General features: G+C 45.1%; 1 protein-coding gene across 2 annotated transcripts in view; it reads right to left on the bottom strand.

Annotated features, from left to right (window-relative positions):
• Positions 1–27,328, bottom strand: part of FAM83E (family with sequence similarity 83 member E) — a 552,552-nt gene that overhangs the window by 52,019 nt on the left and 473,205 nt on the right. For both annotated transcript variants that reach the window (XM_069637444.1, XM_069637436.1), the window contains exon 5: positions 12,904–13,693. In XM_069637444.1, the coding sequence (XP_069493545.1) occupies positions 12,904–13,693 (790 nt within the window). The remainder of the gene's footprint in view (positions 1–12,903; positions 13,694–27,328) is intronic.

Here is a 27,328-nt window from a genome sequence, read left to right as displayed (position 1 = left end):
AGTATATTTTAGGGAGAATTAACAGTGCATACAATAGCAGTCACATTTCGTACATATCCAAGTGCCTTTTACATGATCTCCACTCAGCCACTGCTAGTCATAAAACATCATTTTTCATTATATAAATATAGAATGTTAAATAAAACAAAACCTTAACTCCATTGTTACATATCTGGTCTTGTATACTATGTTCATAAAAGAAGTGAGGCTCCTGTCATACTCAATGTACTTTAAATGAAATCCTAATAATTTCCCCATTTCAGTGTTTCAATTAGCCTGTTATTATTTCTTTGCTGTTATTCTTTTTACTGTACGTGTGGACAAACGTACTAATATGAAAATTAATTGATTAATTATTCAATTTTGTTTCTATTTGATGATATTTACATACATGATAAATTCCTAAATGAACAACAATGTGTACAATCAAAATGCAATTGCCTAGTATTTGCCCTGATTTGATGAAGGCAATCCAGCCGAAACACGTGTCATCAGGAAGGGACTTTGCCAAATTTGTGATTAAACTCTGTGTGTATATCATACTAACTGGCGCAAGTTTCTGCAAGTCATTTGATTCTATTTTTCATTGTATTTTTTGCCTTTTGCATCTCGTTTTGTCGCGGTTCTCTTTGTGCCTTTCTAATTGTTCCTATTCTATTTCTTAGAAGGGATTTATGTCTTCCTTTCCCTTAGAAGGGATTTATGTCTTCCTTTCCCTTCCCTCTCCAGCAAGGCTTACTACTTGGCCAAAAGGCATAAAGAATTTCTCGACACCTGCATGGTTTAATTCACCTTAAAACCATTGTTCTTTCCTACAGATCGTTCTAATGTGAGCTTTATGGTTTCAAATTCATCAGGAAACGCCCTTGATTGGGCAACACCACTAGTGACCACAAATAACCAGTTATTAGATACTTATCCTGCCTCTATCAATAGCTTACAAGCTATGTTTGGACGAACAGAATTGGTGATCTCAGTGCAAGAAAACCTAGACTTAAGACAAGGCAGCATGGATATTGAATTAAATCACACAGTTTAAACAATTGGCCTTTGGCCAGACAATGCCATCCTTACCATATTCAGCAGAGGGTTGAATGAAGATCTTAAAGACGAGGTTTCCAGACTACCCCGTCCCCATAATCTATCAGAAATGATCTCTGTGGTGTTACAACTGGACTACAGAATGCAAGAATACAAGAGAGAATCCTGGAAAAGAAGAAGAGCAGAAGCCATTGGATAACTTCTGAAACACTTTGGGCCTCATCACGACTTTGGCGGTAACCCTTAAATCCGCCGGTAGCGCTATTACCGCCGGATTTAAGGGTCCGCCAAATCAGGACTTCGGCGGATTTCACCCCAGCTCTGAGCTGGGGGGAAATCCGCCGAAAATTCACGCTAATACCACTGGCGGAAATCCGCCTCCGGTATTAGCGCGAAATTTCCCCATTGAGCCCAATGGGGAATGGGGCATTCCCGAATGGGCTCAATGAGAAATGGGGATTAATATTACTGCCAAACTCGTGATCCAGTGCTATTAGCGCCGGGGAGTTCGGCGGTAGGGCAGATAGCGCCGGCGCAAAACAGCGCCGGCGTTACCGCCCAAGTCGTGATGAGGCCCTTTGTGTTGACCGTTCTAAAGCATCAAATCCACCACAAGTAGGAGAACCAATCCAACTGGGGATGGCATGAGGATGTTGAACACTCAAAAGGGAGAAATCGGAGGACATTAGGTCTTTGCATGTATTGCGGTTCAAACAACCATGTTTTAAATGACTGCTGCTTACCCCACCAAGACGTTTGGGAAACACCACTACTCATCCATGAAGGTAGCTACGGATGGGTCTGTGCAGAAGAGTTTCCTGGGGTGTATCCACTATCCTCTTGTCATGATAGTTCTTCAGGTGTCTCTACGTTTTTCTGACACAACCTTAACAAAGATCCCAATTCCCATAGACTCTGGAGCCGCCGGGCTCTTTATGGATGCTGAGTGGATGGAACAAAACAACATACCCAGAATCACGAAGTCTATACAAGTACCTGTGGAAGGAGTTGATGGTACTCCTCTGAAATCTGGGTCTATTAAAGAACAAACTGCCCCTCTCACGATGTCCATTTCCTCTCATTTAGAGAAGGTAACATTTGATTTAATAAAAGCAGCCCACTACCCCTTGACATTGGGATGGCCCTGGCTATGAAAGCATAACACCTACATCAATTGGACTGCTGGTACTCTTTTCTTGGAATTAGAACATTGTCTGTCTTCCTGCCGTCAACAAGGAGCAGTGGGATTGTATGCGCAAATAGAAAGACATCAAACCGGAACAACTAACACCACCATCATTACGCTACATCTTCTTCCGGAATGGTGTCATTCATTCCTAGACGTATTCTCAAACGAACAATGTAAGGAGTTACCACCTCACAGAGGCAATTACTGTGCCATTGATTTGTTGCCTAATAGACAAGTACCTTTTGGTTGTATGTATAGGTTATTGGAGCCTGAAAAGGACGAATTGCATACATATCTACAGACCAATCTACATCATGGTCTTATAACTGAGTCGAAATCTCCGGCAGGCGCATCCTTTATCTTCATCCCTAAGAAGGACTGAATAAAATCACCATTAAAGATCGTTAACCTCTACCACTTATACAAGACATCTTAGAGGCCATGAAAGGCACCACTATTTTTACCAAGTTGGATCTTAGAGGACTCTACCACTTGGTGGGAACCCGTAAAGTCAATGAATGGAAGACAGTGTTTCATACACCATTCGGTCATTGCGAGTATCGTGTAATAATGTTTAGCTTGGCAGACGCCCCATCCATTTTTCAGAGGTTCGTTGACCATGTCTTTTTTAAGATCTGTTGTTACACTCCTTGGTAGTGTACTAAGATGACATCCTAGTCTTTTCTAAGATTTTAGAAGAACGCCAGCATGATGTAAACGAAGTGTTACAACATCTAAGACAAAACCACCTGATTTGCCAAAATCGAAACAGTGTTAATTTCATCAAACTTCAATTACGTACTTGGGATTCATCCTATCTGCTGATCTAGCAGCCATGGAGCCTGCTAAAGTTAAGATGGTTCTAAATTGGAAGACACCACAAAACATGAAACACATCCAACGATTTGTGGGTTTTGCTTATTTCTACAGGAAATTATTTCCAAACTTCTCCTACAAAATCAAACCTTTTGAAGCCATGCTCAAAAAAGGTCAAAGATTCCATTGGACAGAAGACACACAACACAGTTTTGAACTACTTAAAAGTGTTTTTTCTCTGCACCCATTCTAAAGCTTCCTGACCAGAAGAAGCCTTTCATATTAGAGACAGGCACCTCTCATTTTTCTATAGGAGCTGTCCTTAAAGCTATTTCATCTACAAGATTTGACCATCCGATAGCCCACATGTCCAAGACATTGTCCTCTTCTGAGTGTAACTATACCCTTTTGGAGAAAACATTTGGCCATTCGGGCAGCCTGTCAAGAATGGAGACATTTACTGTTAGGATCTCAACATCCCATCACCATACCAACTGATCATCGTAACCTTAAGGTATTTCAGAACTTTGAATGCCAAAACAGTCGACAGGCTGGATGTGCCCATTTTTTTCTTCAATGGCATGAACCTTACATATATTCCTGTATCCGCTAACCAAATGGCTGATTCATTGTCTCGATATGCTGCAGGTGACAAATGACAGTTTATTCCAGAGAAAATGTTTCCACAAAGGTGCTTTCTTTTCTTTGTAACTGATCACCTACAATCCATCAAAAACCATTGTCACAATTTGACTGAACCAACACGGCAAGAGATAGCAACATACAAATTACAAGAAGAAGATGGTCTCTTCTTTCATGGACAGCAAATGTATATTTCAACTCCTCAGTTACAACAAGAGATACTAAGACTCTGTCATGTCCATACGACCGCAGGACATAGAGTCATTCATACCACTCTGAACCTGGGCAAATGGCATTTTTGGTGGCCCAAATGGTCTACTGACGCCAAAGAGTATTTATCTTCATCTATGGTTTGTCTACAAACAAAAACACCTTACAAGGCTGCATTGAGTAAATTAGTTCAACCCCCTTGCCCTTGAAAACATTTCCGGTGATTTAACTGTGGAGCTTCTCCCTTCTTCTCAAAACACTACCATGATGGTTACTATCGATTCCCTGACAAAACACACACATCTCATTCCATGGGAAAGATACCAACTGCAGCACAAATGGTATCCTGTTTTCTTCAAACCATTTTTAGAATGCACGATCTTCCTAAAACTATTTTGTCTGACTCGGGATCTCGATACACCTCTGACTTTTGGAAATATCTTTGCAAGGCTTTGGGAATACAATATATATCACTTCAAGATTTCCTACAAAATCTAATGGACAGACGGAGAGACTAAACCAATCATTGGAAGAACTATTTAGAGAACTTGCCTTCCTGCCGCCGAAATACTTCCTTCATTGGGTTCTGGAATTCCCTACTGGAACCCACCTGGCCACTGGAAGAACCCTCCGCCTTTCAAATTGATACAGTGGACAATTACGCCTTCCAAAGACTATACTGGCTAGACTATCTGCTCCATCATTCCTGGTCGGGTTTTATTCCCTGTGAGGGTTTTCGGACGGTGCTGCGCACCGAGTGCAATGAATCCTGTTATAATGCCAGTCCTTTGAACAGCTTGTGGGGCTCTCCCAATCATCGTCTTTCACATCAAAGTACTGCAAGCAACTACCATGGGGACTCTGAGACACTGCTGCCAGCAACATACAGTGACTACTTGCACGCCTAATACCTTCTCCTTTTTGTTCACTTTTTGGGAGCAGACGCGCCAGGTACACTTCTGTCCCCGATGCATCCAGTCCGAACTGAAGAAAGTTGCTTGTTGGGCTGGGGCACTAATAGCAATAAGCCCCTTGGCAGGGGGGAATTACTGCATCTGGTAATGCCACAGGGCCTTTGTTACAGCCCTCACTTTGCTTGGGCCTGTAACTATGGGAACCGGGGCTTTACGTGACACGGTAATGCCCTCACCCCGCCCCCCCACCCCCGGATTGGCACTTATTGCTTAATTAAAAGGCTCTGCCATTGACTTACTTTTTCCGGAACAAAATTATTACTAACCTTAGTTCTTTCTCATTTAAATTATTGTTGTTCTTTAAATACTAGATGATGTATTTAAAAAATTGACCCCCCCCCCCAAGGGTTGGTTCTTTACACCTGCACAGCAATAACAGTTCAGACACCAGGCTGATGAGTACAACAATCTTCTTATTAGATAGAAAATAAACAGCATATACTGAATTATCAGCTGATAGTCAGGGAAGCACAGGATGACAAGTGACAGCAGTTGTGAAACGGAGCTCGGAGGGTTGGCCCCATAGTGTATCTTATATAGGCATGTCATAAGCATATCACTAATATGTTCTAGCATTTTCATAATGGTAGGTTGTACTTTCCATCACGTTTTATACATTTTGCACTAATTGTAAGGAGCTGATTTCTGATGAAACCTTGCGGTTACATGAACGTGGTACATTGTGTTGTAATATGGGTAAGTAGCATTGCCAAAAACAACTGTTATATCCCATATATGGTGACAATGCAAAGCTTGTAGAGAACAAATGGAAGAAAGAGTCTGATGTGTTCCTTTAGCTGTTACTGGACCTCACCTTATTCTGCCCAAGGCGGGGTCTGGGCATGCCAGAGGAGTTGGGTGCGGCAGGAGGCCTTAGGCTAGGCCAAGATGGAGGATCTAAGACCTAAATGTATGTTTGTGATTGCTTTGGCATAATGCAGTTTAATAATTCTGCCACATCACATGTTACTCAAATATACTTTGTTCCCTCTAAAATGTATTATTTTATGTACTGTTAGGATTATTTTTCAATTGAACTTTAATGCTCACTTATTTTCTTACATGGTGCATGTGCACTGGCTTCCTGTTGTACTGTGTTTTGACTTTCATCTGCTGTATTATTTATAAGTGAACCCCTGGATTTCTCTTCTTTATCTTATGGATCTAATTTCTATATAACATCCTCCTTGATCTTTACCTTCAGCATCTGTATTTTTTACTTTCTGTTCAGCTTTCTTGTGGCACCACATGTTTTCTTTCCATTCCTTTCAATTGTAAACAACTAAATTGTGGAATTATTTGCTTCACTGCACATTCAACTTAAGTCTTCTTGAGATCTATTTAAAAACCTCTTAAGGATTATACGCTGCGTACTGGTTTCTCATATTGAAACAGAAATGGATTTGTCTTTGATCAATTGTTCACCATGTACTTGTTTGGGCATTTATACTCTGTTTTCATATTATTGTGCTCTTTTTCTCTGAAGTGAAGCACCTTGGATGAAAGAGCTATATACCCTTCCTTACATTAAATCAATTAAATAGACTCAAATATTTTCATTTAATTCAAAAGGATCTTTATAGGACAAGTGAAGAATTGAAGAATTCTGGAGCACAACGGATTATACAAATTAAATCTTCAGGAATGGAGGCTGGGACGGAAGAGGCACTAGCAGACGGTGTAGGTGTGTAGGATAGGTATTTCTGGATGAGTTACTATGTTTTATGTGTATCAAAATATGTTCTTTTCCTAAACTCCCTCACCTATCCAATCTGGTTGTCTAACCTGCTTTCTGGTGTTCCTAACTCCCCCTTGCCATCCCCCCTTGCCATCCACAAACTCTCCCTAATCCCTCCTCCCCCATTGGCTGCCACATGGTCACCTGTACATTCTACCATCAGGAACCCGTGCCAACCACAGTGGGAGGGTTGAGTTCATTCGGCTTCTGTGGTTTCGGCAGTGGGTGTTGGTACCCTTCCCTCTCGCCTTTGACAAAATAATCCACCCCCACATCAGGGGTTAATTTGCCACCCAAGCCAAACAGACACGACCACTCCCACTTTAGCTGAGGCCTTGATGGCCTTACAAGAAATTCAGTCTGAATTAGCTCATGCTAGACAAGAAACCACGGTACATGACATTTTTGATGCAATGCAGGTTGCATTTTTTATGTAAATCTACAGCTTTTGACAGTATGCAGGCATATACCGCCTTTGTTATTTCCTTTTTGACCGGGGTTGCAACGTATAAAAAGATGATCTTATGTTGTATGATTGGGATTCTTTTCTGACAGAATTTTAGAAGTTATTTGATTGACGGGAAGTGTCATTGGCACAGGATAAGGAGCTTCTGGAATTATGGGAACTCAACATTTGGTTACTTATGTCACCCAGTTTAATCGCTTGGTGATAGAGAGAGTGGCTGTGACACAAGCAAACGGTGTTATTCTATCGGGGTCTTCGGGAGGAGCTGAAGGATGCGATAGCGCAAGTGGAACCACAACCTGCTACTTGTACGGCAATGATTGATTTAGCTTTGCGTCTAGACCAGCGTCTACCCCCTGAATAACTGCGATAGTCATTCAGTGAAGCCAATGGGGAGATGACTTTGCTGAACAGTTTTGAGAGATGTAACAACACACTTCACTTATATTATGATAATATTCTAAACTTTTGCTTGGAATATCTGAAACCAAAATGCACATTTGTTTCAAAACCACAACCTCGGCATGTTCTCCTATTCTGAGGAGACGTCGGATGGGCACTTGCCCTGCTGGTGCGTTTCATGGAAATTATTTGCTGCAGGTGATCGATAATATGCTGTTCAAAACAGTGGCCAGCAGGGGGCAGCATAGGCCTTCCTGGAAGTGCGTCAAGGGAAAAGTTGGCGCGCAAAGAAAGGAAAGCGTCCACCTTCATGGCTGACATTCCTGTCTGAAGCCATTCAGGTTATTTTTGAAGCAGAGAAAGGAAGAAGGCATTCTCACACTTCAAGAGCAGGCTCATATTTCGTGCTGAAAACAGGTTCTAAAGTATTTTAAGACGGGAAAGAAGCACTGCTGACTGGGGCGCATGCAAATCAGCCTCGTCTCCGTGACCGTGAGGGAGCCGTCATGATTGTTCACATACTTCGTCACAAATGGCTCTGGCGATGGCCCTCACTCCGAATTCGGCGGAATTAGCTGGGATAATCCCGCCAAACTCCGGCACCAATACGATACCGTCCACCGTTTTGGTAAAGCGCCAAATTATGGGGGGTCGTTTGGGCTGCATTATCTCACCATTCTGGGGTCCAGTGTTTCTCCCCTTGGGTGTAGAGGAATTGCCCCTGGTGGTAAATCTTCCATTGTTCGGGAGGTAATTCCTCGAATTTACCCCCTAACTCAGATATATGCCAGTTCGGTAAAAATGGTACTGATTCTAGCACTTCCATTTTGGACTGGTTGCGCACTCCTCAACCCAAGGCGTTATAGAAAATCAAAGTTATCCTAACCCCTTTGACATGGGGTTTAGCTTGTCTCTGTGGGGCGTTTGCATTTTACAATTTATCACCCCCACCTGTTTCGGATTGCTGTACCTGGGTTCATTTTAACTGATTGCATTGTCAATTATCCATGTGCTTGTAAGTGGCACCGTTTTTTTTTCTATTAACAACAAAAGTTTGTTAAGCATTTTAAGGGTTACTTTGTAAACATACAGGACACCCGTGTATACTTAAGTCTTGAAGTTTAGTGCAGTATTGTTATTGCCTTAAAGCCGTAAATGATGCTCGACAAAAGACAAAATGGAGAGTAAAACTTCATGCCTGGGGATGGAGCAAAGCAAGGGAGTTTTAAAGCATCTGGAAAGGTTCCATGATCCTCCGCCCCCACCTATGCATACCTGCTTCTACGCCGTGGGTAGATGTTTTCTCGTGGCTACGATCTCGGTTGTCGAACCAGGAGTTGTAGGTTTCAATCCTAACCTTCATACTTGACACATTTTTTGATCCTGGACATACCTTTAATTCCCTTTTATACTGCCTTTTCATAAAGCACAACGTGTCTTTATAGGTTCTGTCTTTTCATAAAGCCCAGCCTGACCAAACACCAGTGATTCTAGAGTTATGGTTACACTGGCATACGCGTATGAAGAACACTGTTTGGGTGGCGTAGGACTTTGGTGCTGTGTAGTGAATCCTCACAAAACCTCCCAAACATAGACTCCTCTGGACTTTTTGGTTGGTTGACAGTTTGGTCAAAGTTATGCAGAGCTTCCAAAACGCGCCCTTTCCCATAGACTGCCCTAGCCTACTATTTATTTATTTTTTTGCATTTGTAAAGCACTCACACAGCCCTCGGGGATCGAGGCGCTGTTACAGGAATTTTTTGTTTGAGAGATGCGTCATTGTTTTTTTTGTCTTTTTTTGTCTTAGTTGCGTATTTATAACGCGCTTAAATACCCAGAGGTTTCTAAGCGTGGACCCGGGGCTCGAACCTGTGTTGCTTCGTGTCATCTTGCTTCCAAGGCGAGCACATTGCCGCTGAGCTATCCTCCCAGGATACAGCCCAACCACTCGGCACTCTTTGCAAAGAGGAGGAGTCTGGTCCCAAAGGCATGCTTTCGCAAACTTGGTGCAACTTCTTCAAATGTTTTTTTAATTTAAATATGGCCAAAAATGGATTGCTGGTATCTGGGTCTGCACTCCCACTGTTTAGCCACCCCTTTGACTTCTTGGATCTGGGTACATAGTTCCTTTTCCGGGGGACGTAGGACCAAGGAACGACGCCCGAGAAAGGGGGAACCAGAATTAATCTCTGAAAGGTAGCCCCATGTGGCTAATGGCCAGTGGGGACATTTTTTTTTGTAGAGGACACTATTGTGGCCTGGGGACTTTTGGTGCAGTTTCCAGAGCCTGCACTACACTATTGTCTGAATGAGGGGAATATTGTAGCCCTCTTGGGCCACCCCAACCCTACTGACAGTGATGGGAATCCAGAGAGGTGCAATACGCCACCCCCCAAAAAAACCTGCTTTTCACAGCAGCGGCCCATGGACCACCACTAGATGCACGGACAACATAAAGACCTTGGACCCGCTATGGGACCTGCAGTCTAGAGTGGTGGCCTGCGGACCTGCCCGTATTTGTATTTGCAGGGCGCGGAATTGGGCAGAATTAACTGCATCTGGGCGCAGATGTTCAGTGATAAGCCATGAACTGTATAGGAATAGTTGAAGAAAAGAAATGGGTAACATCAATTGAGGCGGTAGGTCTTTAGAGCTTTTTGAAAAGTAAAAGGAGCATCGATGGGCGTAGATGATTTGGAAGTGAGTTCCACAGACGAAGACCCGGAACAGGAAAGTGCCTGCCTGTCTCCCTGCAACACACAGCGGGTTCTTGGACCAACTAACACTGGCTAGCGGAGTGAAGAGTATGAGGTGCTTGTCCACCATTAGGGTCAATTTGGCTGCAGGCGGTGGTGGACTGGCCTATCAAGAACTCTGGAGATTTCTCGGTAGGCCTCTGCACCGCGGGCCTCTTTTCTGTGGTATTTCCAAATTTTCCCACAGGAAAAGGGTTGGGTTTGCTGAAAATGTGTAATACGGGCCAACTTTGAACATTATTTCCAGGGCCTCTTTTGGCTCCCTGTCCACCCTTGGCTGCAGGCTATTGCCAGTTGACATTTTGATGGTGGACTGGTGGTCACTGGCCTCTTTCGGGAGCCTTCAGATGGGGCATTATTAAAATCCACCTCCTCTGCCCTGTGGATACCTGTGTTGGCCACATACAGTGGCCAGCGGCCTCTTCAAGGGAGCCAGTGACCACTCTGGGAGGCTAGGGGTGACCAGGGCTTGGTCCCCAGGTCATGGCTACGGACCAGGAGCTGTGGGGGTGCCAGAGCATAGCCCACTGCGCCTGGTATATTGGCACATCAATTCGTTCTGGGGTGTCTGGTATATTGCTAACAGCCAAGCCCTGGGAATGTGCCAACTGGGCATGGCTGTAGGCAATTAGGTGGCTCCTGGGTGCTTGTGGAAGGCTGGAGTCCCCACCTTGGGCAAAGAGGCCACTGGGTATGGACATAAGCCATGCAGAGTAAGCAGTATACTGGCCTGATTCACAGAAGTGTTTTATAATGGCTCAATCCCATTGGAAAACGAACTGGGAATCGGGCCGCAAGTATGGAATGCCTTATCATAAATACAATTGAACAAAGTCACAATACAGTGAAAAACCTAGCTTAGAGGGAAGTTATGGTTACGATTATCTTAAATAAAACCCTTTGAAATTAAATGAACACATTTGGGAATTGATAAAGTTCACCTAAAATATAATTTGAAATTCTGTGAAATGAATATGTTAGAGAACATATGGTTGGAGCGCTAAACAAAACCTCACCAATTCACCAATTATGGTTCCTATAGCAACCTTAGCTCGACCAGCACCACCGTAAAGCGAGCATAAGTCAACCACCACCATGCACTCGCCCATGATGCCACATGCACGAACACAAACGACAGGTCGGTGCCCAAAGTTCGCAGAGGAGACAACAAACGAGGCAAGGAAAAATAAAAGCGCCCCAAAAAAGCTTAGGGCCCCTAAATTAAAACTGATTTGCGGATCAAATCCATACAAACCCCATATCAAATCTGAAGATTAATTTCAAGCCCTGAATCCCCACACCAATTAGGAGAAGAGATGTCATGGGAGTTCCAATGGCAGTGCCCAGGTTATGTTTGCTGTAGGAGAGCAGGGCTTGTGATATGCTCTTTCAGATTTGCAAGGCCCTTAAGACCTTTCTGTTTAGATAGTAGATGGGTTTTAGTGGAGGGGTTCTCCCTCGCTTCTGGATGCACTATTTGAGTCGTTATCTTTTTTCAATACCAACTGCGCCTTTATACGGTTGGGTCCATTGTGAGCGCGTTTAAATACCCATATCAAATTATGGGCAAATTTATGTTTTCGTTGTTTTGCGCTGAAATTATAACCTACCTTTAACAACTTGTGTTCACTATATTTATAGTGTGTGCTGAGAGACACACACACACACACACACACACACACACACACACACACACCCGTCCTGTGCCGGCTTAGCCCAGCAACAGCCGGAAGTGAACATGCCCGGGCCCTGGTGCGTAAATATTGAAGGAAGGCGGAGGGCATATTGGACAAGGGTGGAGGCCCACACTGTACAAAAGGCTGCCCCACAAACCTCAGACATTTGAGCCTTGTCAATAGCGTGGCCTGTGCGACTCAGAGCGCAGGAATTCACAGCTCGGCTCGGTCACCACTGGAACATGTTCCGCGCTTCCCTCACCCCCAGGCTTCCGGTTTATGTACAGTGCGACACCGAATCTATTGAGAGGGGCCGATTAGCAAGCCTGGGATTGTCTTTCTATTTACAGATGGTAGAAGTGCAGGGTCATTGTTCCGATTACGTATGCTAATCTTCATGACACCCGAGTCTGGTGGTCATCGTTGCAGTACTAGCGTCCCACCCATAGCCCAATAATACCCACACTTATGGTTTGCTTGTGTAGTCAAAGACGCCCCCTAGTCTGGCCCTTTCCATTATAGACAAGGGGAGTGTGCACTAAGCGCAGGGACCAGGTAAGGGAACAAAGAGTTAGAGAAAAAGTTCCGATCGCTGGTCAGGTGACCTCTTTAGTGAAGAAGGTGACGAAGATGACAGACGGAGAGGTTACAGTGAAGACGTTAAAGAGGCTGTCTTGTGCTCTTGTCTGCACTGTCCCTGTCCAAACATAGGGCTTCGGTACCCAGTGCTGCCAGTGCCTCACTTTCCCACAGCCGGGATCCAACTGGCTCCGTGCCTGTCCTATGAAAAGTAGGGGAACTCCGTAAATGATTTTTTCCATACCACACTTTCCCCAGCCCTTAACCGCCACAGACTTTTGGTAAACCAAGGCTTCATTCCCCAGTGTTGTGAGACCTTGTCCTTTCTCTGGGTCCTGGAGTCTCTGTGCCTAATATTCAACTTCTAAATTGTTAGTCTTTCTCCCATTAAGAAATTAGGCACTGTATACTCACCCTGGCTTCCTCTCCCAGGTCCAGCGGCGCTTGACCTGCTCCAGATCCAACACTGGAACCCGACATCTGAGAAAGACGACTGAGATCCCAGAGAGACTTGCTGGGCCGCGTGCCCACTGTCTTTGCCACCGAAAGCCTGTTCCTCTGCACCTGCTTTAAGATATCACTCAAGGCGCTCTGTGGGTCCTGCCCTGCCCGCAGCCTTTCTGTTGGTCCTTCAAAGTTCCGACAGGCTGCTAGCCGGTAACGGATGGAATGGTCAGGAACATTCACTACGTCCTTGGGCGTCAATGAGGTGTCTTGGTGAGTGCTCGGCAATCGCGATACACCATCACGTTTGCCAAGGCCATTGTCCATTTGGGGTTCCACAGTGCGGCGTTCAGCTATCTTGTGCATACCTTTTGAGTGAGGGGTACCTTCTTTCAAGTTGGCAAAGGGTTTCAAGGTGGGGTCCGTTGGCTGTACCGTCCCTGCTGTGTCAAATCTCAAAGGAGAAGAGTAACCATTGGCATACACTTCTGGAGCCAACGGCAAAGTTGGAAGGGTATTCGGCACAGCAGCTTTGGCGAGTGGCTCAGTGGGCTCCTCATCCGTTACAGGAACCTCCAAACGGAGGACGGGTGGGGGCTTCCACCTCACATCCGCATTAGCATCTTTGAGTAGTTCAGAGCGATGGATTGGTTTGGAGGCTGCAAAGAGTGTCCGGAACTCCTTGTCAAAGGAGTCTGTAATTTCTCCAGTGAGGAGGGTGATGAGGTTCCGCTCCAGACGGCAGTCCATCCACGTGAAACTGGAATTGACATAGAAAACAGAGAGAGAAAATATAAGATTGAGTACATGTTTACAGAACATAAATCAATAACATTTTTATATTCCGTTGGCTTGGGAGGGGGTGTGAACAGCATTACAAAAGGTTGACTGCACCATTCCAGAAGCAATAAGACTCTTAGGGCCTCATTACACGGAAGGCGGTAAGGGTTAACGGTCACCGGTAATGGTACCGGTGACCGTTAACCCTTACCACCTTACTACGAGGTCCCTTTGCGGGTAGGTACTTTAACGCCTGCTGTTTAGCAGGCGTTAAAAACCAACCTGCAAAGGGACCAGGGTGCTAATTACGGTACCGCAATTTGCGGCACCGTAATTAGCGCCTTCCCCATTCCCATAGAGCCCTATGGGGCAAAAATGGGAATGGGGAAGGGCAATGGAGGAAGGGGGAATTACCGCCCCGCCAACCTTGGAATAGGGCGGTAATTCCCCTTTCCACCAAGGCGGTGCCGGTATTTTACCGGCATGGACCAAGGTGCTAATAGCACCTTGGTCCTCCGCCTACCGTGTAATGAGACCCTTAGTCACCGCTTGACACCTGCCTGGCAGAGCTCTCTCGGCTGTGTTGTTCATGCCAAGTACAACCATTAAATGATATTTTGCAAAGAATATACTGCGAATGGTTTATGGTCATTGCATCGAATTCCTTGCATCTAAATGCATATGTATCACATTTTTTCCATTGAAATAATTAACATCGAATGCATTTTTTTTCTTTTTTTGAGGGTGGGGGTTTGGCCTGTTTTTAACCCTTTAAAATCCTCCTGAAAAAAATGTAACCCTTTATCCCCAAAAACATGCATTCGATGCACATTTTAGTAGATGGAAAACATTTGATGGAGTGGCATTAGATGCAATGACCAGATACCACTGCGCATGTGTGCAGAGTTAACGATGTGGTGCAAGGTGACGAAACTAAAAATGATTCCATCAACATCTTTGGTGTAGTGCCCACTACAAACGCCTGCGCCGCTAGGCGCCTTCTCTGCATTGCGAGTCGGGAATAGTCTGCAAACTAACATGGTGACTTATGTGTAGATTATGGGGGAGGCGAGAGTGCTGGTAGAGCATTTTTGGAGATGATGGTTTTGATGTGCAGGGGAGAGTAGGGCCACCAAGAGAGGGGTCCCTCTTCTTGCATGTGTGGATTAAGGCAGGGCCAGTTTCAGGAAGGCAGATGAGCAAAGGGGTCCGATAGCTCTATAGGGGGGGGGGGAAATAGCAGCGTTCCAACCTAGACATTTTATGAGTGAGACAGACCTTTGAGTTTAATTCTAGCTCATCCCCGAGCCAATGATTTCCTTTCAACACAGACACCATGAGTTCTAATTTACTTTGTTTGCCAGTGAGTTTCATCAATGCGGCTTGGGCCAGTGAGTTTCCTCAGTGCGGCTTGGGCCAGTGAGTTTCCTCAGTGCGGCTTGGGCTTTTTGTAGGCAGAAGGTGAGCGAAATCGCAAATGTATGGAATCCCCTTGGAGCTCAAGGTGCTTTCCTTCAGAAGATGCATCCCCTGGCATCGAGGTTCTGCGAGGCAATATTCCATTCTGCCAACAGTTTGCCCCACTCCCCCAGCAGGCTTCTAAAGACCCCATCTTCATTACCACGCCTTTCATCATCTCAAGGCTGATTTGTGTTCGTGCCACACAGATCACACCTTCTGATGCCAGAAATCCCACTTTGGCTTCTATGGGGATGGGGGCATTTGGGCTATAATGCATGCCTATGCAAATAGGACGAGCATACTCCTCATCAGCACTTAACAGGTGCATCTGCAGCACGCAGCTGCGAAACGGAGCGGAAAACCCACTCGTACCTCTTCCACCGGCTCTGTGCTGCAAGTACCCCTTCATCTATGCCTGTATAGGATTTTCAGTGTTGGGGGGCGATCCGCGAATCATTGTGCATTCTGCCTGATTCCTTACACCAGACAAAAGCAGGCGGAATACGCGCAGTTTCATGTAAATGCAGCTCACCTTGCGGGTGCACGGCGTGCGGCACTAGCAATTCATTATGGTTAGGGGTTGCAAAAGGCACATAAATTGGGGGCCGGCTGGATTCCCATGCTTTAAGTACACCCTAACCAAAAGCAATCAAAATTGCAGAGAGGGCCGATAACCAATCCACTTAAAATGACCCCCTGTGTGCTCAACTCATACCCTGTGCCCCTGCAGAGGCCAGGATGGCGAGGGGGAGTCTAGCTATTCAGAGGCCTCACAGGTTTATAAGGTCTGAAATGTTTAACTTGCGAGATGAAGGAATAGCCGACTAGAGGCCAGCGCCTTGCTATATTGCCCCGCAAGAGAAGGACAATGACCTAAGAGCTTCTCATGCAGGAGTTCAGAAAATCAGCTTTTAAGCACAGTTTTTTAAAAGATGATCTACAAACTAATTTGATTGAAAGTGGGGCGGGCAAACCCGCTGCTCAACATAGTAACACCTCAAAGGTTTCACTGTTAACACACAATTGCCTTGTGTGAAATGAGGGACATTCTGGAGTAAAACCAGTGAATGTTAGAGATAAACACCTGCTATTATCTAGAGCATTCCCTGGGAAGGTGTAATGTGAGTATATGTATGAAGCGGTTATATATGATTACTCTGTTTGGAAAAAAAAAAAACACTGTTTCAAAGAAATACCAGTGACAAATAAAGTTAAAAAAACATTGTTCCTCTTCCCATGGAAAAATAAGACATAAAATCTCACCCTGTAATGGCGGCCCTAATGTGAAAAGGACATTTAAAAGTGTTATCATCTTTTGTTACCTTAGTAATGCAAAAATGAACAAATCATTTGTAAGCTGATGCAATGTTGTCTCTCTATCAGAAAGCATACAAGCCAGAAGAACATCCTTGCCCACTTCTACATAAAATGGACCATACTGCGTCCCCCTGCCACCATATCCCATTTTTAGGTTATAACTAATTGGACGGAAAAAAACCTTATTCCCCTTCTCGTCCCCTCCTCCTCACCCCCATTGCACTAGACAACAACCCATTGGCCCATGCAGAAATAACAAGGACAATGAAATTGGCCTACAGCGGAAAAAACAAAACATTTTTTATACTCCATACATTTCCATGTTGGTTTCAGCACTGATTATATTACTGGTCAACATGAAACATGGCAATCAGCCAGGTAAGATTCCTCTATAATGCCCTAAGGACATCTCAAAATCCCTGGCATCAAATTTAGGAATACAGAGATCCTTGGAATTCATTCAGTAAAATGCAGCTATCTATGGCAAAAAGAAACGTGGAACTTCTAGAGGTAAACCTAGAATTACTCTGGGGAAAATAGGGTGTCCTTCGAGTAAAGCTTTATCTTACTTTCAATAAACATCAAAAGGGAAATCATAGAATCCATAAAAATCACAAAAGAAACTGAAATCACCCATTGAGAGAATAACAGATGTGAAATACAACAAGAAACCCTGGAGCAATAGCTGAGGCTCTAACAGATTGTACGCCTGTAAAACTGAGATCCTTCCCACTGGGACCCCTGCTCCCTCCTGCTTCCCCTCACTCTGGCCTGCCTCCTTGGCCTCTCCCCCTTCACCTTCAACTGAAGCCAGAAACCTTGGAGGCATCTCCTTCTCCCCTCACACTCAGGACATTGCCAAGAAGTCCAACTATCAGCTCTTCCTTCTCAAAGGAATTCTACCTTTTCTCACTTTCCCTCAGAGGCTCAATGTGTCTCAAGCCCTGGTTCTCTCTAGACTTCACTACTGTAACAGCCTCCTCCTGAGTCTGCCTTCTTCCACTCTGCGCCCTCTTCAGCTTATCCAGAATAGGGCAGCGAGACTTATCCTTGGCCTTAAGCCCAGGGACCGTATCGCTCCTGCCCTAAAAAGCCTACACTGGCTCCCGGTTGCTGCACGGATTAAATTCAAACCCCTCTGCATCATCCACAAGGCTATCTGGGCCCGAGGACCACACTATCTTCAACTTTATCTCACTAAATATTCTACCACCAGACCACTTCGCTCCTCTGGCACCAACTCCTTGTGTGTAAGGTGTTTCGCTAAACAGAGGGCAGGAGGTCGCTCTCTTTCCTCTGCGGGCTTCCTCCTTTGGAATAACCTCCCCCCTGCGCCTTGAGCAAGATCATCTCAAATTCCGGAAGCTCCTTAAGACTTTCCTCTTTTCCTCCCGCTTCCCTCCTTCTCTCCTCTGCTAATCTGACATGTGCTGTATTGGTGTCCTTGGCCCTTATGCATGGCTGGGGCCCTGACCTCCCATACCAATTCACCTCAGCTCCTGTCTGTCCACAGCACTTTGCATCTGCACACCCTCCGCTCTGGAGATTTGCACTTACACCTCCTGTTGCCCAGGCCGTGTAGCACTCAACATCCCTAGCACTTCGTCCATGGCTCACCCTCGAGCTCGGTCTCCCCAGCACTCACCCCGTCTTTCTTTTTCCTTTCTGCACTTGCACGTTCTAAATACTCACAAGGCATAGTAGGTTTGTGCCACTCCCTCTTCCCCCTCTGCTCTTAATAATGTACTGTAATTGGATTTCCCACCCTCCCTCCCCACTGGTGCTTTAAAACAGTATATTCTTATTGTATTGGAGCCTACCAAGCAAACAATAAATATACTCATAAATTAATTAATTAAACCAAAGATTCCCTGGAGATAAATCTAATACATGGGAAGTAAAACTAGGGAACTACAAGAGAAAAAATCAGGGAACCCTGGATTAAGACCTGAGGATCGTACAGCGTTAAACCAAAGATCCTGTTGGGATTCGGGGTGATCGCTCCAAGCTCCCAAGTGGTTCAGGTTGAGGCAGAGGCCTCAAAGCATGTGGCAGATTCTTGAGAAGGCTATCGGTGGGAGCAGCGTGTCACCAGAAACTGCCTCATGGATAGGTTAGCTGATGTTTGGGTATAGATTGCATTATACACACCATTTTAGAAAACAGTAGCTATATTGAAATAGAGGCCTAATGCTGTGCTGTAACAGTAGGCCCGAGCCATGAGCTTGCAAACACACGTGTGTATGCGGTAGTGGGTCGCAACATGGGCAACGGTGAGGAAAACCAGGACCACAGAGATTCATAAACCTTTAATTGTGTCATACTGCCAGCATTCCTATCCCTGGAAGAATACGCCCTGCAGGGCCATGTGGGGGCTGAGAGCTCCCTGCTAAGAGTTATCCCACTAGAAGGAGAGCACAAGCCTCTGACCTTCCCCAATCCTAATTCTTAGTTATAGTGCCCAGATGCCCCATTCCAAGACCCTAGCATTCCAAGGTACCAGCCATCCCGAGACAACCAACCATAAAACTGTTAGATCATCAATCGATAGATCAGAGACCAGAGGCAGGCTGCCCCACCATCAGGTCATGTGATTTGTGCTGCGAGGTGCCGGGAGAGGAAAAAAGCCTAAAACCAGGGTGGAAAGATTTGGAAAGGCGCTGATGCATCTGGGATCGAACTGGGATTTCTAAAATATAGTGAGAATGTTATGTTTTTGTATGTCTAATTGCCAATCCTGCAGCTTGACGCCCAGTGATGTGTGAAGAAGAAGCCCGCGTGGAAGAAGATGGACAGGAGAAGCTGGGACCAATGGCCTGGCATCCCTTATGTATAGGGTCGCACCAACCAGCTATTTGGATTTGTAATCCATGTAAATTACATCACTGATGACGCTGTGTGTTCTTATAGCCTGTTGCTTATGCTGATTTTGCCAGAGTGCTCCGTGGCAGCAGAGTTCTTTGCTGGTGCGTGTTTACCTTTTTATGGCAATAAACCTTGTTCTCCTTGCAAGAGGTGTGCTGGGCCTTTTTCCCTATTGAGTTGTATTTTATATGGTGTGAGCGTTGATGGGTTTCTCTACATTTTTGGTGACCCCGATGTGATCCCAGAGACCCGCGCAAAGACAGAGGCATCCAGATTGCACCTCTGGAGCAGCTGCGCCCACCTATATTGACCAGTCCTAAGCGCACAACCCGTAGTGGTGTACAGGAGCCGTTTTCACAGAATTCCTGTCTGCTCTTTGGAGCTGGGCGTGGCTCCTAGGAGGGTGAAGGCTGTTATTGGGACCCTGTGACTGAGGATCTTGGGAGAACACGCACAAGTAAGTACACCTCTTGCAGCAACAACAACTAGGGCTGATGCTAAGTGTCGAGTAGGAGAATGGGGTAGCAGTTTTTGCGGATTTGTGCATGTGAGAAAGGGGGAGGGAGAGTGTATGGTGGATAGGTGTGTGTTGGTTGGAGAGGGTGCAAAGACCATGTGGCATTTTCTTTCTTCCTTTTATTATTGTTATAAGGATAAGTGTGGCATCCTTTCCGAGCTAGGAGAGATAATGGTGCCATTTATTGAATTGTGATAAGAGAATAAAGAAGTAGAGGCTCTGTATATTTAGGGAGCTGGGATTTCTGTGCCCAATATATCCCTGGTGGGGAATGAGATGAAGTAGTGTTTATTATTTAGTTAATTGTTTTACCTTGTTGTTTTAATGTTACATATTTTATTGTGTTATTGGTGGGGGGCAAGGGAGGGCCTGTGCGTGGAGTGAGAGGGTATGCATGCAGCAGGGGCTTGAGTATGGGACGACGGGTGAACTGGGACAAAGGACTGGTGGGACCGTTGATGATAAACCAAATTTGGTGTTTGATTTAAGATTTTTTGCAGATAACGATTGTCGACATGGGGGTAGAGACTCCTTTGGAGTATCTGTGTAGTTTATTATTGTTGTACAGGGACAAGATTGAAAAATACCATAAATAGTGGGTGGCAGAGACACAAACAGAGATGTCCCGCCCATGGCCAGAGCAAGGCACCAATAACAGAGGGTTACTGGAACACATTAATATATTTCCAACTGCTAAATATAAAGGTAAAACACTTGAGAAGAGAAAGGAGCTTTTCGAACTGTGGAAAACGGTAGAGGACATTGAGGACAGTGATGAGTGCAAGTCCCAAGGTGTCAGCAGCCTGGCCCAGATAATAGTGAAGCTACCTGCCCTGGAGGGAGCACAGCCATCCCCGCGCCAAGTAGGGCTGTACCTGCTTGCTGCCCTGCCCGCTACAGGATACACAAATCCAACATATGTAGCTTCACCCGCCACAGTACCACCCCCATATCAAACGAATACCAACACTACAGTACCCCCAACTACTAACCCTCAGAAAGAATTAGAAGAAACTTTGCAGGCAACGCAAGCGGAATTGGCTTGGCTGAGTGCCCTCCGAGAAGAAGGGAGTACATCGGGGTGCGCCCTAGATGAATTGAGAGCTGGAGATATTTTATTTAGATTGGGCAGTACTGCGATTAAGGATGTAAATATTGAGAAGGGGTAAAGTGATGGGTGGGGTGCGGAAAGTGTAGGTTATGGGACTGTGAGATCTGATCGAAATGTAAACGGAGGATTGCGGGAAGAGGAATGGGCCACTATGGACCACTCTGAGGAAGAGGAGGAGAGGCCGGAAATTACCTCACGGGAAGAAAGCTGGTAGGGCCCGCGATTGAGGAGTTGGTTTGGGCGAGCAGCGGTAGCAAGAAAAAAGGAAAGTGGCGGCAAAAAGGTGAGAAAGGGAATTGCTTGTGAGAAAGGGAATAGGCACGCAATTACCACTATTGCATAGAGGCTCTGGGAGGGTACAGTATGTACCTTGGGCTCATATAGATAAGAACAACTTGATTTAAGATCTCCCACCCCTTAGTGTGGGGACTGTGAAATGGATATACCTGTTTGAGAAGCAGACCACCGGGCTCTCTTTAGCCGTGGGAGACATAAAAAGTTTGCTTGTAGCCATTGTGGGAGACAAGGCTGGGGACATGTGGGTTAAGTCGGCATATCCAGGAGTTAAGCTAGATGATGATACACATGACAGGACCTCATTTAATAATATCAGAGCATCGGTGTGGCATGCATTGCGGCGGACCTACCCCGGCACCCCGGACTTGCAGTTCATAATGCAATACACCATGGAGGATGATGAAGACCCCGCTCAATACATTTTAAAAGTGCATGAGATGTTGAGAGCGGAGATGGGAGAACAATGGGGCTGATCAGTTGCATTTTTCTATTTTGTAATTAATAGGGGTTTTCCCAAAGAGGTACAGAAGGCACACAAGAAAATAGTGGCCATTCAGGCAAAGGGGTGGGCGGAAATACAGACTATAATTATACACCACATTAAGTGGATTAAAGAAAGTGATAAGGAAACCGCACAGAGGTTACAGGCTGAGGAAGCAAAACTGGTACAGAAAAAGTTGGTGAAAATATCAGTTGAAGGGGTGATAACCATCATTACTCAGAGGGAGCATGCATACCAGGCAGTGGTGCAAGCAGGTGTGAGAATAGCGGTGCTCCAGCAAGGCGGAAGACAGGGGCAGTGGAACAGTGGACTTCAGCCGCAGTACTCAGAGGGGTATCAAGGAGGTCACCAACAGGGATGAGGGGGTCTCAAGGAGGCAGCAGTGGATTTGATGGGATGGGGCCAAGAGGGGGAGCAGGACCCGCTCAGTGATAGAGCTGCAGGAAGTGGGGACATTTTGAAAGGGAATGTAGAGGCAGGCCGGGAGCAGGAGTACAATCCATAAAACCACTCTGGACCCTAACAGCAACAGCAACACCTCTTCCCACCTCCTATGTCCATCTCCATACATACGAAATACACCAGGCATATACCCAGTTACTGCTGCGGGCCCCACAGGTGCAAGTACCTGCCCCGTCGAACACCCAAATGCAAGCAGCACATCTGAGCCAATCATACAGCAGTCACATGTCTCCTAATAATGCTGTTCCAAATGGAACTGTGGCACCCTACAGGGGGGCCAGTGTCATGGGAGGTAATTCTTTCACATTCCCAGGTAGCAACATGTATCCTGACCAGCACATCCCACAGAAAGCTCTTGCATGCTCAATCATGTCCATTACTACCCACACTGATGAGGAACCCTTGGTGGGCACTGAGCTAGGAAACAAGCAATTCATCATTATGGTTGACCCCGGTGCCGCTAAATAATGCATCAGTGATGGAAACTTCCCACTATCAGGTGAAACTCTACACGCAAGGCTTCTCTGGGGCTGTATCAACAGTTCCATACACAGAAGAGGTAGCAATCAAAGTAGGAGTAAATAAAGGTGGTGCGTGAGCCTTTATTGTATCCGGAAACCTCCCCAGTAAATTTGTTAGGGCGCGATTTGTTGAGTAAACTCTTTGTCGGCAGACTCTTCGTTCTAACAAAGATATTCTTCTGCAGCAACCATGAATCTTGCTGAAGAAGATTAGGTGGCTCAGGCTTTCATGCCTGGGCCGCGGATCTCTGGAATCAACTTCCATCCCCTTTGAAGGACTCTGAGTCATACGCCCAGTTTAAGAAACAACTCAAAACATATTGTTTTGATCTGTGCTAGGTTCTCCCTTCAATTTCTTGACATAGATATCTCCCTCTGATTACTGCTTTCTGTTAACTGTTGTATCTGTCCTGTGAGCGCCTTGAGGACTATGGGTGATTGGCACGATATAGATTATAATAGATAGATAGTTAGATAGATAGATCGATAAACTAAAAATGACCATTTCCTTCTTTGACAGGGGCATAATATGTGTCACCCTAGGAATGTGTGCCATGAGGGCATTGGTCATGAAGGTACAACGTCCATTCATTGCTGTTTTTTCATACCGCAAAAAAACATCCAAAAATATGGGGAGGGTGGGGGTAGAGGGATATAAGGTGTAGGGAGGTGTCGGGACTAGATAGTAAATATGTGGGAAGGGTGGTGTGGTGGGGTAACCCCCCTAAAAAAAAGAAATTAGAAGAGTTTTTGCAGCAAAAAAATTGGCTGCAAAAAATTCAGCTAAATAAAAACGGATGATGGTATGACATGGAACCGGTCATAATACACGCCAGAGGAGGGGAGACACTGGTTTGTGACATCCCCGTTGACCCTGATAAGTTTGTGTATGGAATCACAGTTCTGCTTGACGAGGTGCCCCAGATTGTTAAGACGTGTTGGCGGGTGCCATCAAATTTCATTTTTTGGCACGTTGTGACCCCAGAGCTTGTGGCAGGGATGATACTTTTACTATTTATTTATTTGTTCATTTATAAAGCGCACCTAACCCGTGGGTATCTGGGCGCATTACGTAAGGTTACACAAAGTTGCATGACAGACAGGTACAGAAACAGTGCAAAGGAGGGTGGTGGAAGTGCATTGCAGACATGTCCAGAGTTAACAAAGAAAAGCACAGCATTATGGCATCTCCTGTGTGAAGAGCCAGGTTTTCACATTTTTCCTGAAGCACCAGTATGATGGTTCTGCTCTTAGGGCAACGGGCAAGGAGTTCCATAATTTAGCAACTAATACAGGAAAGCTGCTACCCCCTGCTTTCTGGAGCTTGAATCTCATGACCTTGAGGCAATGTGTATGTAGGGACCTACTGGATCGGTCAGATTGGTTTCGTATGAATTTGCATTTAAGGTATTTAGGCACTGCGTTAGAGAACCATTTATGAGTGAGTGATAACGTCTTTAATGCAATTCTGTTTTTGACTGAAAGCCAATGGGTGTTATGTCTTACTGTCGAGATATGGTGCGTTGTTTGGATATTGGATATTGAACGCTGTTCTTAGCGCATTGTTTTGAAGTATTTTCAATTTTTTTACATTAAGCTTATTAGTCTCCAGGTACAAAGCATTACAATAATCTAGTTTAGAATAAATGCTCTAGCCAAGGAAATACAGCGTGCTAGCTTGCTGTCGACAGGAATGGTCTGCAAGCATTGATTAGTTTGCCAGTATGGGCTGTGACGGGAGCTGTAGCATTGACTTGTCTAGTCAGAGTCAGTGAGGAGTCAAGATAGATACCAAGTGTTTTCGCCTCCTTGGATTCTTTTATGTTGATACCATCCATGTTGAAGGATTTGAACTGGCTATCCAGTTTGTTCAGTCTGGTCTGGGATCCCATGAGAAGTAACTCAGTCTTGTCGTCATTAAGATAGAGGCCGTGTGTAGCCATCCACGCTTGAATAATTAGGTAGATTTTGTTGAGCAGTTTCGTGTCAGTGTCATAGTCGCCTGTAATGAGGATTTGGGTGTAAAGATGTTGTAGAGTACTGGGGAGATGCAGGAGCCTTGTGGTACTCCGCAAGTGACTGGTGTGGGCTCAACTGACACAGTCGGTGCAAACACCCTTATGGTTCTGTTGTCCAGGAAAGATTGTATCCAAGTGGTGGCTTTGGCAGAAAAGTGGGCTGCTGATGAGAGGTGTTTGCAGAGGACTTTATGATTGACTAAATCAAAGGCGGCCGATAAGTCTAGTAATAGGGGAGGGCTAAGTTGCCTTTATCTTTTAGGTAATCCTTATTAGTTTTTAGGTCTAATAAGGCTGATTTGGTGCCATGTCTGGTTCTAAAGCCTATTTGTCGCAAGCCCAGGAGATTATTAGATTCCTGAATTTGTAAGTATGCTGCCCTGTCTAGGATTTTCAATAGGAAAAGTACTGTGGTTATAGATCTGTAGTTGTTGGGATGTTATGATCAAGACTGTTGGAATTGAAATAATATTATGCCTCCTATCGCAGTAATTGAATGTGTATTGGCCTACGCCAAGTTGTCTAAAATATCCTGTAAATAGATTCCGCGGCAAGGTCTTGACCTTAACGAAAAGTAATGTAAGTCGCCATCTTAGATTTAGCTGCCATTTTAGGTTCTCTTGTAATGTGAAAGTCACCCTGAACATCAAAATGGAGGCTGAATGACATTCTGAGTGAGATTCTAGCCGATGTGACCTCCGCACACACGAATAATTAATATGCCTGCAGGCCACTTGTCGGGGTCGCGAACTGAGACCTTGTCCTATTGCTGACCTATGTGTAAATGAACAACTGTATCAGCGGAACTGATCAAAATGCATAAATTATAGGATTGACCTGGCAAGGAACTCTAGGCCTGATCCCAAGAATGGTTAACTCGCGAGGGGGTTGGCCAAGGGCTGGATAAAGGATATAAAAGCCCAAGTATTCAGAATGTACGGTCTCTCTACTAATGCATCGAACCCTCGTTGAAGTTCGTTACGTTACTCTGAGAGCCGAATAGCTATCCGTTTGTCAATTGACTTTGGTAACTGTTGTAGCTTTTAAATAAAGCACTTGTATGTCCTTTGTAACCTGTGTTGGTGTGTTTCTTTCGGGCTTCCCAGCCTCATATCAATTTTTATGTTTTCACAGTTGGCGCCCGAATAGGGACCCTCAAGATTGATGCCGGATCATTGAAGGTTGACGCAGACTATCGAACCGGGATCGGACGGCGTGATTCTGCGGGCACGACCGAACGAGACGCGATACCTCGGCAGCGCTGCACGATCCGATCCTTGGACGATAGTCGTGTGGTCTGACACGGCATCTTGACGAGGGTCCATTTTTGAGGCGGGCAGATTTGTCGAAACCACCAAACACAAGGTAAAATTCGTTAGGTAAGTTCTTTGATAAACCGTACAGTCCTCCTTAGGTTTGGTCAGGTGTAGTCGTGACCCGGCTCTTAATTTAACCCTGACAATTTGAATTTGGCGTATTGTATCTGCAGACACAATTATTGACCAGGTAACACCAATTTTTTGTGAAATGCCTGGGAAATTGTCTAGCTGCTTTAGGGCTCTGTTCCGCAGCGATTGACAATCTTTGGAATTTAGCCGCCCGGCACCACAGGAGGGGTCGCCGGCATGTACTATATACTGTAAGTATGGCATTGGTAGTATAGTATTTAATGATATTTGGCACAGACAGACCAGACATGCCTCCGAATTTCAGTGGCCAATCAATGGTAGTTTTGAGATCTCCCGTATTGAATACCTAGAATTGGTCTTGCTAAAAAAGAAGGCTAGATCTGCAGCCTTTGATGTTTTACAGAATTGGAAAAAAGAAGCGTTACAGCAGCTTAAAAGTAGGGATAAACATGCACGCCGTCATAAAACAAATGCTGAAAAAGCGTTGTTATATGATAAAGAAAAACATTCAGAATCAGTTAAAAATATGGATAGGGCTTTTTCACTTGGAATCAAGAAAATTTACCCCTCTAAAGATTTTCATGTTTCCGAAGAATTTATTGAAAAATTGTTAAACGAACGCAGGCCTGGTGCCTCTGCGCCGCCTCCGTATAATCCTTTCTTGGGCGCTCTGCCCATTCCTGCTGTTGTTCCTGCTGTTATTCCTGTTCCTCCTGTACAACCTATTGTTCCTATTCCTCTAGTTGTTGTTCCTCCACCTATCTCACCGTCCCTTCCTTCTGCGCCGATAGTTGCACCTTTATTAAATTTACCTGCACCTCCGCTCCCGAGTGGTCCCGTATTGACTGAAGTTGATCAAGGTGCAGGATCAAAGATCGTCACTCGTAATACTGTTTCTGCAGATAAGAAACAGGAATTGTTTGCATGGGCTAAACACTGTATGGAGAAAGGTGATCAAGTTAACGTTTTTTCCACATTATCTAATTTGAACAGTTTTCCCGAGAAAAATGTTTTTATCGAAGGTTTGGGGACTCATTTATGTGTGATGTGGGGTAGATTACAAAATTCGGATCTTCCACAAGGAATGAGAGATCTAAATGCTTTGGCACTTTCGAGGGACACAGAGCAGAAAGTA

This window comes from Ambystoma mexicanum, chromosome 1q, assembly GCF_040938575.1.
Source record: "Ambystoma mexicanum isolate Mex_15411 chromosome 1q, UKY_AmexF1_1, whole genome shotgun sequence".
Taxonomy (NCBI): domain Eukaryota; kingdom Metazoa; phylum Chordata; class Amphibia; order Caudata; family Ambystomatidae; genus Ambystoma; species Ambystoma mexicanum.
This window is presented reverse-complemented; position numbering and strand designations above follow the sequence as displayed.